The 19,472-nt window shown below is 40.8% G+C and overlaps 1 protein-coding gene across 32 annotated transcripts in view; it reads right to left on the reverse strand.

Annotated features, from left to right (window-relative positions):
• Positions 1–5,575, reverse strand: part of TCF7L2 (transcription factor 7 like 2) — a 201,656-nt gene extending 196,081 nt beyond the window's left edge. For 16 of the 32 annotated variants that reach the window (XM_045023570.1, XM_045023563.1, XM_045023562.1 and 13 more), the window contains exons 1-3: positions 4,770–5,570; positions 4,448–4,514; positions 4,068–4,192 (exon numbers count right to left, since the gene is read on the reverse strand). In XM_045023570.1, coding sequence (XP_044879505.1) covers positions 4,068–4,192; positions 4,448–4,514; positions 4,770–4,958 — 381 coding nt within the window. In that variant the 5' untranslated portion in view covers positions 4,959–5,570. Of the gene's footprint in view, positions 1–4,067; positions 4,193–4,447; positions 4,515–4,769 lie in introns of all 32 variants that reach the window. The other 16 variants (XM_045023573.1, XM_045023581.1, XM_045023582.1 and 13 more) reach the window with 5 other exon arrangements.
• Positions 5,576–19,472: the final 13,897 nt, after the last annotated feature.

The raw sequence follows: 19,472 nt of genomic DNA on the forward strand, positions 1-19,472 counted from the left end.
TCCAACCAATGTATACCACAGGACCATCAATTCTTACATAATAGCATGTTTCTACACAATTCCAGAAACTTTATTAAAAACATGTCCATTAAAAAAAAAAAGAGTGAATAATGCACATCACTGAATGCTAAGTATCATAGAGCACTAAAGTGCTGACATATTAAGTTATATCTACATTATTAAACTAGTTGGTGGATGTTAATACCATAATCCATATTGCAGACATTAAACCTCAACCATTAAGATTAGTACAGAATTAATACTGTCATATCGAAACTGAAATCTTAACATGCCTAACCATAAATATTTCTGAAGGAGATGAAAAACAATTAGCATAAATACCAAAAGAAGGGCAAGAACACCTGTTCTTTTTCAGTACCGATAAGCATTTTATTGTTCTCTATTTAAAATGTAATGACCTGTGTAATTACAGTAATATTACATTGTATTGCAGGGGGCTTGGAATGTCACACTTTGAAAAGTGTTGTCAAAACAATTCAAGGGGGGAAAAAAGGACCACCATTAACCCTTCACACTTCAGCATCTACCTCTTTTGTATTAGAAAGGATTATGTTTGATTCGGGAGATAAAGGAAAACATCCATTTTTCAAGACTTTTTTTTTAAGTTTCCTTTGCTGAATGTAAAACCTTAGTGAATGGGCTCCTCTCATATTTTGCTGTTCCAAGCATTCCAAATTCAGAAATGAACACAAGATGCTGCCTTATGTGCAATCTAGTAACAAATCTCTCACTTGGAAAGCAAACAATTTAGGGCAAAGGAAGATGCAACAGCACTGATAAAAATATGAAAAATCTGCTGGACAATATTCTTAACAAAATATTTCTATTTGCTCGTTGAAAACATGAACAAAAACCACTAAATGCAGGATTCAAATTAAATACAACTTCTCTGTTTTTAAACTTTGAAATGAAAACTATTTCCTTTATTATTCCTAATAGCCAGCTACCACAGTCCCTCTTCAAGTATATGCGAGACAGAGATTCTCAGATACATTACTACATTTCTATTTGACTACATCTCTCCTTAATGCGTATCTGTATTCTTAAAAGCCATCCACATTACTCTATCAAAGACAAAATTAACATTATACAGAAAAATCTTTGTCATTTTAAAATAAAATTATTACTATCAAGCTTTATGGAGTCTTCAACAATTAAAGCATTATTCTTGAGATAATGTATTATTCATCATAAGCAGATTTAATGATACTTCATAATTCTTTACGTTCTTACAACAGAAAAGAAGAAATCAGTGTTCTCAGGAGTTTGCTTTTGAACAACAGACAGCTGCAGATACATTTACAATTAACAAAAATTCTGCTAAACCAAAATTAACAAACAAACCACAACAGCAGCAACAAAAAAGAAAAAAATATATGCTACACAACTACATCACCTTTTTACCTTATACTCTCTGAAAATTTAAATGATAGGGTATTAGACGTCTACTCAATATGTATTTGTTTATATATTAAATAATAACTATGCAGAATTTTCTATACATTTCCAACTTGCTTTTAAAACTAAAATCTAGCTGGTTTGGGATTCAAAGCTGGTTTAGTAGATGTCAAGAATACACCTAGAACATACAGTATGTCAGACAACATCTATCCTGCTTAATCTTTAAATTATTCTGCTTTCAGGCCTAAATGAATAACTTTAATTTTTTCAGCCATAATTAAATGGCAAGCAAACACGGAGACATACAGAATGTGAAAGAAAAAAGGTGAAGATATGAAAAGGTTTGTGGTTCCTGATGTGCAAATAATAAAATTGCCTACTGAGAGTGGAAATATCCCTTTTAGAATCCATCTGATAACACACTACAAGGCCACCTGCTATGTCAACAATAAAATAACATGTAATCTTTTATACAATACCTTTAATTCATACAAATAGAACATTCTTATGAAGGCCTTTTTTAAATTTAGGGAGAAGGGGAGGAATATTTCCAATAAAGGTAACTACTAAATGATCCAGATCTTTAGGTTCTAACAAGAAAAAAGAAGGTGGCAAATCAATGTAATAAGGAATTATGTCTGTTGCAACAAAAATATTTTTGAAAAAAAAAATCAGAAGACAAAAAAACGAAAGTGATACCTCAGTTAAGCTATTCTTGGAATACTGAAAGCATTTTAAGTTTTTAAAAAACTGCGATATAAAATTATTTGGCACAAAGTCATTTTGGGGGAATACTCTGAGATCTTGAACCTAACGCTTACAGAATTTGAATTTTTTTTTAAAAAGCCATGCACACACAAAATACACACATAATCATATTTGAAGCAAAATGTAATTCATTCAGTCCATGCTTTTCCCCTCCCCGATCATTAAAATTAAAAAATGCAGTCACCCTCTTCCACAGTCTGAGAAATCATGGCGCTTGAAAAGCAGCCTTACAAGATAATAACCATAATAAAATAAGTAAAACACTACCACATCTTTAAATACATGCAAAACTAGAAGAAAAAAATTTTCATATCTCGATTGCTCTATATTTACTAATCTAGGTTGCTACTGCCACTTTACTGAGTGAAAACAAGCCTGACCTGATGTTTAATATTTTAACGCTTTGAAACACTTGTAGATCTGATAAACTGGACTCGTCCAAGACTTAATCCATTAGCACAGATTCAACATCTACTGAACAGTAGATCTGTTATTTCAAATTGCTCTCTCATGTTACAAAAAATGTGTAAATAGATACATGGTGATGGTGGAGGACCCTTCAGATTTAAAAGCACCTAAAGAATGCAAAATGACAACGCTGGGCAAGTGTAAACAAACACTTCTTAGCATTTTGTACTCCCCATGGGTTTACCATTCATAATTAAAAACCCCTCCTTTAAAAAAAATTAGTCTTGATGTGTGTTACATATACAGCAGTTAGTGATACTACAAGGCATCAAAGGAGAAACAGCAGCAAGAGACAAACCTACCCCCATCACACCCCAAAGTTTAATAGAACCCCACTATCTGAACTACGATTACTTCCCTCCTCCTCCACACACACTTTCTCTTTTACCCAGGAAATCTGGCCCTTCATCCAGACACACACATATTTTCAGCAAGATTATTATTTCTAGAATACACTTCCAAGTGGGGAGGTTGTTTAATCTATTCATTTTTTTTAAAGGCAGTTTCTGTTTATTGTATCAGTCCTGGTCTGTGCTCTGCTCTAACTCCTTTCAGGACTCAGCTTAGCCACACACAAATAAAGAAAGAACTCCTTCAGGTCTTTCTCCCCTTGCAAAATAAGAGCTGTGTGTTTAGCTCCGGGTAAGGATGGGCTTTTTCTGTGAGCGTTCAAGAGAGGGATTCATCTCCTTGATCAAGGTTTGTTCAGTTTAAACTAATCAAGCATGTGAGTTTGCAATTAAATGTCAATAACCCTCCCGTCCCCCAAAAAAGTGTAAAAACTTGCCATAAACATACAGAGAAAGAGAGAGAGAGAAAGTGCAGAACCAAAGTGAAAAGGCCAGACAACTTGCAATGGAATTTTTTTTTAAAGTTTCTAGTCTTTACAAAACAGGATAAGAGAGAAACTATATAACTTGGTGACTCCTAATACAGTACATCAGCATCTGAGAGAGCTTCTGCAGCAAGGAAAGGGTTAAGGGGGAGGTTAAAAAAAGGGAGGGGGAAGAGACCAAGACGCCACCGAAGAGGGCAGAAGAAAACAGATCATTCACCAAGGCAAATAAAGAGTTTTGTAGAAATCAGATTTGAGATTCAGCTGATGAGAAAAGAAACCAAAACGCAGCCTGGGATTTATTATTTTTTGAAAGAAGGGAGAATCGAGAGGTGAAAAGACCTCCCCGCAAAACTGAAAGTAAAAAAAAAAAAAGAAAAAAAATATGGCGAAGTGTAAACAAATCCCATTCTGCACAAGCCATGAAAGTTTGGAAAGTTTGTGACTAGGGGGAACGGGGGAGGGGGAGGACATGCGGGGGGCTTCGAGCTGGGGAGGGAGAGCGGAAGGACATGTACAATCCTAGCAGTGCACGATCGGTTAAAATAGACAGAGATGTATATGCGCCACTTACTGTTCTTGCAGTTGGAGAGAGCGATCCATTGGGGAGGTACGGGCTGGTCAGGTCGGGGATCATTATAAAAGGATAACCAGGGTATGGTGGGCCCTTAAACAACCCTCCATCTTGCCTTTTCGCAGCTAACATGGCGGGGCAGAAAGAGAGAGAGGGGGTGAAAAGGGGGGGATAAAAAAAAAGAGCGGGGTGGCAAAAAAAAACTTTGTTTAGAAAGTGTCTCTCCCCCCCCCGCCCACCCTCCGGCAAAGTTGTGCCGCCGGCCCAGCTGCACAGCAGCGCGCCGCTGGGGCCGCGCTGGGCTTCCCTCGGCAGGTCGCCCCGCAGAGCTCGGGGGCTCCTCGCTTGGGGGGCGGTGGGGGGGGTTTCGTGGTACTCACCTTCTTCTAAACTTTCCCTCGATTTATCTCTGAAAGTTTCGGACCTAGGCGGAGGCCGCCTCTCCGCCTGGGGGAGGGGAGGGGGGCAGAAAGGAAAGATTTGGGGGGGAGAAAGAGAGAGAAACAAGAGTTACAAGTTGAAACTTAAAGCCAAACATTGTAGCAACCTCACAACACCCCCCTCCCCGGGTTCTGCCTGAGGATTAGCCCCCTAAACCCCGTGGCCAAGCAAAGCCCAACTCCCCCGCTGCCCCCCACCTCCGCCTGCCCCCCAAGCCAAGGGGTGGGGGAGGATTTGGGGGGGGGGGGCTCCCCTCCTTACCTCCGAGTCTGAGGAGCTGTTTTGATTCGTTTCTGATTCATTGACCAGCGAGGACTTGACATCCGCTAAATCCCGCTCGGCCGAGGAGTTGTCGGAGATCTTCTCCTCCTGCTCCCCTTCGTCTTTGAAAGAGATCAGCTCATCGTTGGCCCCCAAGTCGTCTCCTCCACCGCCGTTCAGCTGCGGCATTTTCCTGCCGGCTCACCCCACCAGCAGCAATTTTGCAAGAAGGGAAAGGGGGGAGGGGAGGGGGAAAGAAAGGGGAAAAAGTTTGCACGGGGGGGGGGGCGGGAAAGTCCAAGGTGAAGGGTTTTTTTTTTCTCCCTTCTTCGTCTTCTCCTTCTCTGGTTCCTCCTGGGGAGGGGAAAAAGAAGGAGGAGGAGGGGAGGGAAATGTCTTTCCTTCCCTCTTTGCACCAGTGACTTTGGGTTTCTTCTTCTGGATGTTTTCCTCCCTCTTTCTTCCTTCCTTCCAGGGAGCGGATCAGCCTGCCAAGGGCGCACCAACCCCACACCCAATGTGAGAATAATAATAATAATTAAAAAAAAAATAGACGAGGGGGGGAGGGGGAAATTGTTTTAAAAAAAAAAACACCCACAAACCCCACAAGAAGTCAGCTGGAGAGGGGGGGAGCCGCCGCCGCAGATACAGGGAGCCCGTGCCGCTCGGGTTTGAGTGAGTTGAAGTTGGACTGAGAGCTTTTCAGTTCAAAGGCGGCGCTGATTGACAGACAGAAAAAGGGGGATCGAAATCCGGAGGAACGGAGAAGTCTGGGATCCGGGATTATTGACAGGGAGAGAGAAACACACTAGGCACTTAATGAGATGCAGGAGGGGGCGGGGCGCCCCCCGGTGACGTGTGCATAACTAAATAGGTTTGGGGAATGAGCGAGAGGGAGAAGGAAGAAAGAGGAGGAGGAGGGTGGGGGAAGTGGAGAACTAACAATGATCCTTTTTGGCAAGAGCCGGCGAGAGTTTAGTGAGTGTTAGGGGGAAAAAAAGGGACTGGGTTGAAGGGAGACAATGGAGGGGGAGGAGGGAATGTAAGGGAATGACCCAAAGAAAAACAAAACACAAATGCAAGGGGGGGAGAGGAGAAAATTGCACTCTTACTTCAGAAGTAGATTTGCACAAGAAGGAAAAAAAATAGATATAGGAGTTAGGAAGAGAGGAAAAGATGCCTGCCCTTGGGTCTGCTGTTTGCAAAGCAGTAACTTTTATAGAGCACAGATGATTAACCAGATACATTTGTAGGCATGGGGAAAAGTGCAATTCCTCACAGATTTTCCGTGGCATTATTTTTATTGTGCGTGGTTAGGTTTTTTTGCTTTGGTTTTTTCTTTTTTTTTTTTTTTTGGTTGGCTTTTTTAAACCCGTTAAGATTAATTTTTTTATTGCCAATCGTTGTAGGTAAGAAACTAAAATAATCATGTAATAAACCCCTTTTCTTACCCGGCGTTTTCTTCTTGCATGTATTATTATTATTATTATTATTATAGTCCTACTGGATTAAAATGTGCAAGATAACTCTTTAGTGCGCAGATATCGCCAATTTTTGGAGTAAGGCGTATTATTATTTTTACCTTAATGGGGGGAAACATTGGAGGAAAAGGAATGTGATTGATACGTTAATTATCAAGAGAGGAGGGAGATCCAGGACTCTGTGACTTGAGAGGTGAAAAGTTTTTTGTGTTGACGTTGTAAGCATCACAAGAGGAAAATTAAACTGAAAGTGACATAGCCACTGGAATGAATAGGACCAGTTGAACGGTCCCCAAAACCAGCCAGCAAATGAGTTACCAAATGTAGATTATTGGGGGGCGGGGAGTAATTGACCGCTCAAGACATAACGAAAGAGTATTCAGTTCAAGGATTTGAGGCAGCAGGGTTTTTTTAAGTCACTACCCAGAGAGCAGGCTCTGCACAGCAACAAAATGGGGAGCGGAATAATGCAGATGCAAGAAATGACATCTGGTACCCGAATATAATGTGCTGAAGAGAGAAGGAAAACAAATTGATCTTCTAGCAGTGACAAATTATAACAATGGACGAGTCAATGGGAAACTTTAACATGGACAAGGAACAAAGGAGGGAGGGGAATTTACAGAGACAGTAAATTCAATGGGAATTAGTAAATTGCCTAATGGAAATGGTGTTAGAAAGCAAGGGGACAAGCTGTACTAAATAATCCAAACATTCCCCAAGAAATCTGACCTGCTGCTCCTACTAAGGGCCATTCAGCACGTAGGGTTTCCAAAACAAAGTCAATTTGTCATGCAATATTTAGAGAGTTTGGGGATTTCAGCTAAACTGTCTTCTCTAAAAAGAATAATAAAAATAATAATACAGAGATCGACAAGGCTAACACAAATTCTCAGGCATTAAAAAGTTCACATAGAAATTTGCATACTAAAGGGAAAGATGCAGACAAAATAGAAATAAAAAAATCACTGCAACTTACAACTTTAATATTAATCAGTAAAGCAGAAATAGAGTGAAAGGAAGCATGAAAAGAAGTAAAACAAATGTGTACATTTAATCAGACAGGATTGCATAGGACACAAAGAACAGGGCTAATTAGTCTCAGCAGGTAGGGACTAACCTTCAGACTTCATAAATAAATAAGTCTGTGAACAATGTCTAAGTGGGAGTATGGAGACAGAAAAGGGATTATTTCAAGACACCAAGTAAAAACATGAAGAATGAAATACTTCACTGTTAAATCAATGTACAAATGGATTTAACCGTTTCTTTTTCTTCTGGTCTTTTGACTAACTTGCTTTTACTTTTAGACATTTTGCAAAATAGCTATGGTTGGACACACACTTCCCAATTATCCCTGGCTATGTAATGGCTACATTTTGCAAGCTGTTTACTTGCAGAGTGACACAGTAACAAATAGACTCAATTTTGTTTGTCTTTTGATTTTTTAATTATTTTAAACTATGGTGTGATATGAGATTATAAATGCCAAACATGCTGAACTGTTACTTACTTTATAGGACCATGTGTTATAATTGGATCCGACAGAACAAAAAATAACTTTTTTTAAAGGGATTTTTATGATCTGGTATAGATTTTTAGGAAACATGCTTCCCTAACAATTCTGCATGGTAATTAGTGCCATTACTTGTCTAGCATCAAAAATGTGGTTGGTTTTCTACTAGATATAGAAGGAGATTCTCTGCCCCAGGGAGCTAACAAACGAAGGCCCTGATTCTGTAAACAGTTATGCATGTGAATAATGTTACTCATGGATTACTCATGTAAGTAACGCTACTGACATCCGTAAGCAGTTGTAAGATTTTGTTAGGCCCTGATCCTGCACTGGGAACCCAAGTGCAAAGGTTGGCCCTAGCGGCTCCTGATGCAAGAGTTAGGTCCCAATCCTGGAATATATTCCCCACTACACCCACCTGGCTGGGCACAGAACCGCAGTGAGGTCAAAAGAACTGTGCAAGTACAGAGGTTTGCTCATGTAGAGTTCATTACAGGAGTGGGGCTTTAGTTATTAACCCTGTGCGTTTTTCTAATTGACCCATTCTTATCCTGTCAAACAGCTACATTTAAAAACAGAGCAGCAAGTCACAGTGTTGTCATTATTCATTAGAATGTCATTATTTAATAAAGTTATTCACAGTAGCATATGCATCATATCTATTTATTTATTTCCTGGTTTCCAGTTTTAATAGATCCAAATATACAAATGCCTTTGGTGGAATGAGCTCTCAAAGGGTCAATAGCACCTGTTAGCTGGAGGGTACCCTGGATAAAAAATGTGTAACTTGCAACAGCCAAAGTAATATAATATTCAGAAAAAAAGTCAAGCTAATCCATTGTGTGAAACATATGATTTATTGTTTTGATACCCAATTTGAAGCAACAGGTGGTGTGACAAAGGCAGGTGCTAAGAGTTTGGCCTTCCATAGACACCAGTTATCCTGGCAAAGTTGTCCTATGGTGTAGATCTGGGAGCACAAGTGACTGTCTAGACCATCATAGGTCTCAGCCTGGGGCGGCTCCAGGCCCCAGCTCGCCAAGCGCGTGCTTGGGGCGGCATGCCGCAGGGGGCGCTCTGCCGGTCGCCGGGAGGGCGGCAGGCGGCTCCGGTGGACCTCCCGCAGGCGTGCCTGCAGGCGGTCCACCAAAGCCACGGGACCTGCAGACCGCAGGACCAGCGGACGCTCCGCAGGCACGCCTGCGGGAGGTCCACCAGAGCCGCCTGCCGCCCTCCCGGCGACCGGCAGAGCGCCCCCTACGGCATGCCGCCGTGCTTGGGGCGGTGAAATGTCTAGAGCCGCCCCTGGTCTCAGCCTTGGCACAGTATACCATATGTTGGGCTTGCTTTGTGAAACAATTGGGACAAGGTCAGATTAGGGAATTTGTATCATTTACAGTGAGTAATGTCACCATTTACATTCACAGAATGCCTTTCAACCCAAAGGATTCCACAATGCACCAGAAACAGCACTCGTGAAAAGCGGAGTGGGGGTGCCAACAGGGGGGCTGGAGCAATTTTTATAATGGGGGTGCTGAGAGCCATTGTACCAAACTGTAAACCCTGTATATGATGGAAACCACTTCAAGTCAGGGGGTGTGGCAACACCACCCTGCCCTCCTAGTTCCAGCACCTATGGGTGCCACCCAATCCACATTTCACATCAGAGAGGAGAAGGGAAAGTTTGTCCCAGGCTAACAGGGTAAACCCCTAGTTGTATGAAAAAATATTTGGAATCTTTAACGTCCCCCGCAGAGGCTATGTCTCTAATAGAGAAATACGGTCCACTAACTGCCATTTGGACCGAGTAGTGTACCTGCTAGACATGTGGGACAGGACCTCCGTCCCTAAGGTCTTCTCCAAAAGCCCCTACACTATAGACTTGCAAGCATAGAACTCTGCTTATCTATCTCAGAAACATTGAAGGACTTGAGTTGATCATGCTAGGATTTGAATCTATGGTTTGAGGAACTTTGGGTGTTTCAAAGGTGATCTTAGACCACTAACTCTGTTTGCACTGCCATAAGGTTTTTCTACATTGAGTAGGTGTTGATGAAACTTACAAACAATGGTGGCTACCTGGAGTCTATGCTTCCAACATTGTTGCCACAGATGGAGCTGCATCAACATTAGCAATGGTGGGATTTTTTTCTAGGATAGACAAGGCTACAGAGCCAAAGGATAGAGGCCCTGGGTGTTCTATGTAATCAGAGCACTGACAAAAAGAAAAGAAAAAAAAGATGTGGCAGTATGAAGAAGCTATAAAATGGGGACATGCCAAAAAACCAAAGTGATGGCTCCACTGTGAGATTTGCTGTTTGCTTTATCTTTCGTGTCGGCTAGACTGATCCCCAGGTATATACTTTACTTCACCGCTTGTCAGAGGGACACTTGGAAATAAGACACCCAGAGACCTTTTACTTACTGCTATGGGAACTAACTTCTTTAAATCCATGTTCAGTTTCACAAGTCATGTCTATGGAGCAGTAGAAACATTATTCCATTTTTAGTGCCTAAAATATTGCTATGCATCTGGGTTTTGACAGAGATAATTTTACCTAACAATAAAATGCTTAATGAGTAGGAATATGCATGCAGAGTGTAATCACACATTATCATGAGGTGATATCAAGTATTATAGGGGTGTGTGTGACAAGAAATAGGTTCCTGAAACACAGCATCTTCCATATCTGTACCATTTTTATTGACAGCATGTCTTTTAACCCTAATAGTAATGGAAGAATCCCAATAAATGAAACATTTACTGAATAACTTGCCTTATTTTCGGGTGGTGTCTGATTCCTTTCTAGCTGTCTCTAGAAGATGTTTTTAGCCTAATTTGCTCCCTAGAAATTTCACTCACCAGAGTTATACATCTATGACGTTTTATTGCCTGAAGCCAAGTCTGAATAAGAACTTTCTTAAGGTATACTTACCCTAATGCCAGTCTACAAGAATTGGTCGGATTTAGTTTGATTTATTTGTGCAACCCTGTGCATACAGTCTTTCAGCCATCACTGTAGAATTGGCCTAATGTTTCTGAATGCAAAAGGAAAAATAAGGAAAATGAGTGAAAAACAGTAATATCCATGTTTCAGAGTGGTAGCCCTGTTAGTCTGTATCAGCAAAAAAGAGGACTCCTTATGGCACCTTAGAGACTGACAAAATATCCATGTTCATTTATAATAATGATGCTTGGTTAAATTAATTGCGTGTATACTTATATGTCTACATGTTCCAACCAAATGAACTCAAATAGCAATTGCATATGTTTACTTTTGCAGGAATTCCAAAGAACTTGTGTGTAGATACAGCCATACATGTAAATACACACACATATATAAATCCCAGACAGAAATAACTAACCAAATACTGGTCTGATGTAGTGTGACAATTGGTATGTAAAAAATATGTACATACATATATGACAACAGTTAAGCAGCTGGTGAGCTGAGACCACTGCCTGTAATACTGAACAATATTGTCTCATTGTTTCCTTGCATTCCACCGTCTGTCTGTATCCATCTGTTGTCTCTTGTCTATACTTAAATAGTCGGCTCTTTGGGGAAGGGAGCATCTTTTGGTTCTGTTTTGTACAGCACCGAGCACAATGGGCCATAATTGGACCTCCGACATCCCCCTACAGTACACGTAATAACTAAAAGTAATCACTAATCACTCAAACACAACATGTTTTATCGTGCATAGTACAATGGATTCCCCCATCTCAGTTGATGCTATCATAATATAAATAATAAGAATGGATGAGGTATCTGTTTAGCAGGGTGCAGCGACACTAGTTTTGATTTAGGACATGACGTGAAAGACTGAGTACAGGATATCCTGCAAGAAGTAGGCTGAATGTAACGCCCGCCCCCTCCGCCCCGTACACACACATGCTGGGGCAGTAAGCCCAGGCAGTGCTTCCTCCCACTCCCCGGTAGGGAGTTGTGGGGCAACTGCAGACAGCAGGCACTCCTGCCAGTGTTTGTAGAGGGCCTAGCAAAATGGAGGCCTGGTCCATGACAGTATGGTAATACAAATAACTAATAATAATCATTAGAATTACATTTAGGCCTAGACCACAGAACTAACAACCCTAGCATTGCAACAAGTGTACAGGTCTTTGAGGTGACTATAATCAAGACCTTGGATTTTCATCTCATGCAAAATACCTTAAGTTTCCAAATAAAAGCCTTGTTTTCTCAACGATAAGAATAATTAATATTTATAATCTCACCAACCACACGTTGGGAGCTAAACAGCTGTTTATGGAAACGCCCCTGCCACAAAAGGTTTACAATCTATTTAATTGATAATTGATCTAATTAAAGCATCCAACAGAAATATGGTGCGCAGCAAAAAATATTTTTAAGGCACCCCATAAAAGTGTTTTAAAGACTTGACCAGCCTATCTGTAATGGAGCCTTCTCCTTTATTATTTCTTATCAAATCACTTTCTAATGAATAATTCTTGAAAAAGGCTGTGTTTGGCTTTTCGTATGCTTCTACTTGCTCCTGGAGCTTATGACTTTCTGTGCATTTTCTGTCATTTGGCAAAGAGCTCTGGAGCACATGCAAGTGGTCACAGGTCAGCTGAGGAGTGAGACAAGTAGAGCTCTGCTGAAGAAACCGAGCAGTCTCTTTCTTTGTAAAGTATGCTGCCACTTAGCAGCAGACAGGGGTTTCTCTTGCAATGGAGAATCTAAGCCTACGCATATCAAAAAGAGTGGCACTGGCGACATTTCTGGTAGGCTGTTGTCTCAGGCACATCCAGCCTTTATGTAACCTCAGGGCATAAATAAGCAGACAGGAGGTAAGGGACAGACCTTCCTGTAGTACAATGAGGTGACAATGAGCTAGCCAAGTAATAAGTGCAGGACCCCCAAACAGCTCAGTATCAGGAATACCACTGAGAGTTATTACTAATTATTTGTTATCTTGTACTATGGAAGTATCCAGAGGCCCCAGTCAGATTTAGGGCCTCTGGACACCACCGATGTATAGGTATAGTTACTAGGCACTACATAGACGCAGAAGATGCAGTCGCTGCCTGGAGGAATTTAAAATCTATGGGCCCAATCCTGCAGCTGGATCCAGGCACGCTGACTCCTGAACCTGTACAGAGCCCCATTTTCTGTGGATGAGGAACCCTGGAGTAACTATAACAATAAGGTACTGGAGAGGTGGACCTGCAAGTTACATCTTAGGCTAATGGACACACGTTAAGAGGACTCGAAGCGAACAGCAGCGTCACTATATTCTGCTTTGGGGGCCAGACCTTCCTTTACTTGACCAACCTCAGAAGAGGCAGGCTGCTAAAGTCAAGAGAGCTCTGTACATTTGCACGCCAGTTTTCTGAAGTCCTGAACATGGCACGAGAAATCATGGGATCCCATTTATCTCAATTTCCATGATACAAGATGTGAAGTCCTGATACAAAACAAGTAGAAAAAATAACTTTGACAAAAACCTTTCAGCCTCCCTTATACACAATAAATAGGCAAAAAAAAAATTGCACAAACTACTACTACTTTTTTGTTTTGTTTTGTTTTGCAGGGCATCTTTAAAAGGTAAAACTGTTACACTTTCAAAATTCATGGTACTAAAGAAACGATATCCAAAGATTTCGGATGAAGGCATTCAGACTGTATGTAGCAAGACATACACTGACTTCCTATTTGGGTGACCATCAAGAATCACTTAATGTCATTACTAACCTCTACAGCCCATAACACGTAATGTTCACCTTCATAAGCAAATATCTGTTTAGGAAGTGTAGTGGTTCAAGCACAAATCTAGAAGTCCAAGGTTCAGTTCCTCGTCTCTGCCAATGATTTCCTGCATGTCCTTGGGAAAGTCAGTTATCCTGTCTGTACCTCTGTTTCCACATCCATAAAATGGGTACACTACTACTTCTAAGAGGTGGTTGTATGGCTAAACTGACGCCTGGTCTATACTAGGAAATTAAGTTGATATAAGTTTCTGGCTCAAGGGTGTGAAAAACAGTGCAGTTAAATCAACCTGTCCTCTCATGTGGATAGCATTAGGTCGATGGGAGAATTCTCCTATGGACTTAGCTACCACCTCTGGGGGAGGTGGAGTACCTACACCAGTGGGAGAAGCCCTCCCATCGCTGTAGGTAGTGTCTTCACAGAAGCACGACAGATTTAAGCACAGACAACTCTTAAGTGCGTTCAGATACAAAGACCTACTGAAAAGAACTACTGAACACTGAAATGTAAAGTATTATTAATATAGCATGATACTGCAAATGAAGAGTATTATACAGTAGAGACATCTTTTACTATAATCCTATCCATTTATCCTCATAAGAAACCCAACCACAGTGAGCTGTTTATTCTCAGCTCTTGTGTTCTGAAAAATGCTTCATTTGCAATAGATACATGTTAATCTTTTTCACAATTATGTCCTTGGTATCTTAAAGCAGATGTTGAAAAGATACTATACAAAGAGTAGGGCTAGGAGCAATGACTGTATATGTTGGAGGCAGCACTATAGATGTGTAGGATATCTAAATATGACCATATGTATTAGAAAATATTGTATAATTTAGCCCCAGGTGTAACACACACACACACACACTCTCTCTCTCTCTCTCTCTCTTTCTCTCGCTATCTAAATTTGATAAAACTAACAAATCCGCTTTTTACTAGGCCCATATGAAAGCAAAACGAACCTTACTGCAGGGTCTGGAGAGGAATGGGTGAATCGTTTTTTTAGGGAAGAGGGCTAATATGGTGATCTCATATATCAGCAAAATTTTGGCAATAGGAATCTGTGCAGTTGCTGAGCGTTTGTGTTCTGGGACTAGGAGACTTGAATATTTTTAAAGGAGCTGTCGCAAAGTGCATCAATCTGGCATGTACTTGCGCCAGATATCTATTTGCCAGGAACTGGGGAGTGCGGGGGGATCTCAGCAGGCTTGCAGTCGAGGAATGGTGGACATTGCTTTGATTCAAGAAAGCCTTGGCACAGGCATCTTCCTGGATGTGGATAACATAATGGACTTGGGGGAACATATTAAGTCACACCCCCTGTGGCTTGGTAGCAGCTCTGGATGTGAATTATACAATTCTGGATTGATATGTTAAGGACTTGAATGATGACTGTCTGCTTACTTTCCAGCATCTGTGTAATGTGATTTTTTTTTCTTTGAGTTTCATGGCCAGTTGTGCTGTGATATGAAAGGGGGGAAAAAAATCTTGCAACCTTCAAATAAAAATATAAATTAAAAAAGAGAGAGAGAGAGAGAGTGGTAGGGATGCACTTCATTTAACGTTCTTTTAGAACAAAGTCACACATGAAGGCCTGGCTTCCTTATTCGTCCTGTTTATTTATAAGACCCAAGAATGCTAGTTTTCAGTATAGAATGATTTGTGCAATGGCTTCAAATGAACCTATTCAAGTGTGCTCTAAAAACAGAAATAAACTAGGAGCTGGGCTGAGAGGCCCCATTCAGATGCATAGCAACAGTGTCCAAAAACTCATTTCCTAGTCCCATGGAGAAAGTTTCTTGATTAGCTCTGGTCTGCTGGGTTATGGTTTATTTCTCTCAGAGCTCATGTATCAAATAATATATATGGGTTTATTTTTAATATCATCATTCTAACCCGGGTTCGATGCCAGTGGTAAACAGCAACAGGTATTCAAAATTAGGGCACATGATGCTATTCAGTGCCCTTCAAAGCACAATTCTTTACTTTTAGTATCACGCAGTCTTGCTTGATAGCGAATTTTGGATTAGATTATCTGACAAGTTCCTTCCAGTTCAATCATGTACGTTAACATTGAATAATGGGCGAGTAGCTGCTTATAATGGCAAAATGCTTTGGAATGCTCATTCTTTAGCCAAACTGTGCAAAATATTTATATTACAATGCTGCTTTATTTTGTATGACATCTTTCATACAAAATAGCTATGGCAATGCAAAAACAAAACAACCCCCACACAAAAAAACCCAAAACAGCTCAGCGCTCCATATTATAGGAAAAGAGTTAACAACAAATACAAGAGAGAGGGAAAAATTAATGTTATGGGTTCTCAAAAGTTTTTCATAGCGTGGACCACATCTTGATTGCTCCTCTGCAATGGAGACCACTCCTTCCATCATTTCTCATTCCCTGCTGCACAGCCCACCTCCCATTCCCAATCATACAACATCCCTGTGGCAAACGGTATCACTTGCTTAAGTGGAAAAATAATATTTGAAAAATGCTGATGTATTTTTTTATTTTAATGTTTGGTCCTTTTTTTGGAAGAAGTTTGCAACAAAGAGCCCATCTGCCTGGAGAAGCAGCTGGAATCCTGGTGGTTGATGGTGGAGATGTCACCATGTGACATAACAGATCCCCACAGAACATCACGAAATGATTCACAGACCTCTAGGTCTAGAGACCTCAGTTTGGGCACTAACGACATATAAGAAAGGCAGGAATGGTACGTTTCCAATTCCAGCTGAAATTTCAAAAGAGATGACTGAGATGGAAAGGTACAGGAAGGCTTTTCTGGATGGCAGGAGCTGCAGAGAAGGTGACTCTTCACCAACAATGTCAAGATTTTGGTTAAGGGAGAGAAATGACACCAGACCTGCTTGCACAGACAGAGTGGGAAAGGATATCTTGTATTAGAATGATTACGGTCCAGGCAGGTTTGATTTTCCTGTTGTATCCATACACCCAGCATTGTAGAATACCCACTATTCCATGCAGGGGTAAAATCAAAGGCTACATTTTTAAAACCAGACTGATTCTGCACTTGCAAGCTTATGCCAACAATCAACCATGTGCACAAAGTCATGGGAACAATTAATTCCAGGCACTAATGATAGCATCTAGATTTTTAATTGCATGATTGCACCTGCAAAATAGGTGGCGGATGTATACCTTCTGTCATCTCTGTCTAACTACCTGCCGTTGTTTCCGGGCAGAAAAATCAGAGGGCAGATTGAGGATCCTTTTAAATTGTGACCCTAAAAGTCTCTTGTCTTTTGCTATTTTTACATTCATCTGTCTGAAAGGGTTGGTGCACAGAATCCAAGGGAGTACAATGGCTTTTCATTAGGATTTTAAATGGTTTTCATGGCTAACTCACCCATTTGGCTGGACAAAGAAGGGCTAAATTGGGTGTTTATAAATTCCTAAAGAACTGGGAAAAAAATGTTTTTAGCCACAACTTCTCAAATAACTGGATTTTTTAAAAGAAGTTGTTGTGTATCTTATCCCCTCGTAGGGTCACAATCGGAAAGATCTTATCCAAATAGACTTTCTTGAGACTCATGGAATTGTTTGGGTTGGAAAGGATGTCTAGCGAGTTGGATAATCCTGTCCTGTGCACATTATGCAGCCACTGAGAAGGGCAAGCATTCGATAGGGAAGTAACAACATCCAGGCGGTCTTTAGAAAGATTGCTTTTCTAGTAATGAAAATGAATTCCTGACTGTGGTGCAGCACCTACTGCATGCAGTAATGACTCTTTAAAACCCATTATGTCAAAACATTCTCCTAAGCCATCTGCAAACATGTTTCATTTTAAGCCTAACAATACAGTTCAGCACAATGTGTCTGGGGAAGGAAATTCTATAATCCTCTTGCTTTTGTCTTTCCTGGCTATTAAACTGCAGATCGTTTATTTTTTCATATTTAAGGCCATACTATGCAAGGGTTGATCTTTACTGTCAGTTATTTAGAGCCCTGGAAATCGTTACACACATGATTTGAATTGGTAGAGCCACATGTGTACAGATGAGCAGGATCTAGCTTTTGTGTCATCATCCATTAATACGTGGGTTCAAGACATGCTCTTGCTGTGAATTGGCGACGAGACATCGGAGCTTTTCACCTCTAGGTCTCTGGTTTAAATGCAGCCTGGTTCAATGGTGGCGCTATCTAAAATGACTTGTTGGTCTCCGTTCAGTTCCACCTTCTCAAGGGTCAAAAGAAAGCAGCAAGATTAAGCTCTAAACGAGTTGGGAACTGAGCTTTCCTCTTGTCCTATTATTAATTATCTTTTTGCATTATTGTACAGTCTAAAGACCTCAGCTGAAATCAGGGCCCCACAGGCATGTCCAAACACATGATGACAGAGAATCCCCACCCCCCAAAGAGCGTACAGGCTAAATAGACAAGACAGACAATGTGTAGCAGGGGAAACAGAGGCACAGAGAGATGAAATGACAAGCCCAAGATCACACAGTGGGTCAGCACCAGAGCTGAGGACAGAACTCAGGTCTCTCGACTCCCAGCCTATTAGTCTAGACCACACTGCCTCTCAGGTCAGGGAGAAGACAGGAAGAGGAAGCCTAGACTAGTGCTGTATCTGTTTAGCGGATAGACACAAGACTTCAGGATTGTCGACCTGGCAGATTAAATTTTATTTTTTTTCATAAGGTGTGTATAATATGATACAATGTGTGTGACAGATGGAATACATTAACGAGTACATTAATGGATGATAATGTATACAGAAGATCAATGTATCACACCATTTGCATGTAAGTTTGTTTAGTGTATTATCTTTGACACTGTGGAAGAATAAGAGATCAAGAGAATCAGTGTAACCCAATTTCATATGTTTTGTTGGATCTTCGAACAAAAGCAGATGAATATTGAGTATACATGAGGAGCATCCATACAACACCCAAAACTTACTTTAATGGCTTATTTTGTCAGATTGTTCCTTCCATTCACTATTAATTTCTCTTCTTCTGCTGAATTTGTTAAACCATCTAAGCATTGAGCCAACAGAAGGATTTTATAGAATCATAGAATATTAGGATTGAAAGAGACCTCAAGAGGTCATTAAGTCCCATCCCCTGCTCAACCAACAGGACCAACACCAACGCAACTTGTGGATTTAGGACTACACATTTCCCTATGAGAAGGGCCACCAAAATTGATCTGATGGAGTTTTCTGAGATCTAGAGTTTATCCAGCTGATCAAGGCTGAGATTTTCATAAATCAAAGTTTAATATCAGATTTCTAAATAGCTGACCTGATTTTCAGAAGTGCAGAGCACCAGCTGACGTCAGTGGGACTTATTGGATGGCCAGCATCTTGGAAAATCAGACCACTCATTCATGTGCCTATGGCCTGCGGGTACAAAAGCACCAAAGTTCCACTGCAAATCAATAAGGCTTGGGCTTCTAAGTCCTGTACGTGCTTTTAAAAAAAATTACTTCAGAAATCTTTTTATAAAAATCTTTGCCCAAATGCATATAGTCTGTCATAAAGATATATAATGATGTCAATGCAGTAGACATCCCTTTATAGATATGGTTCAACTCTTCCTACAGAGGCCATCTGTGCCACACTTACTCATGAGACCAGCCAGATCTCTGTGATCTACCAGTGCATCATAGTCCACAGACTGGGGGAATCTCTGTTCTAGTCTAGACCTTCATCCAATGCAGGATTGTCCCTAATGCATGTATGCCAGTGCTCTATTCAGTCTACTTTTAAACATTTCAATCAATAGTGTTTCTACCATTCACTTCCCTGGGGAAACAGTGACATAAAGAAAATAGTCCTGTGAACTCATCTATCAGAGAGGCGAGAATGAAACATCCTCAAACCTTGGGAAAGTTCAGGTACAGATGAACTTCACGTCTGACAGCTATCACTGAAACAGGCTAAACCAGTTTGCCAGATCTGAACTCCCACCAACAAGCTTTGGGAATACCTAG

The sequence above is a fragment of the Mauremys mutica genome, chromosome 7 (genome assembly GCF_020497125.1).
Source record: "Mauremys mutica isolate MM-2020 ecotype Southern chromosome 7, ASM2049712v1, whole genome shotgun sequence".
Lineage (NCBI taxonomy): Eukaryota > Metazoa > Chordata > Testudines > Geoemydidae > Mauremys > Mauremys mutica.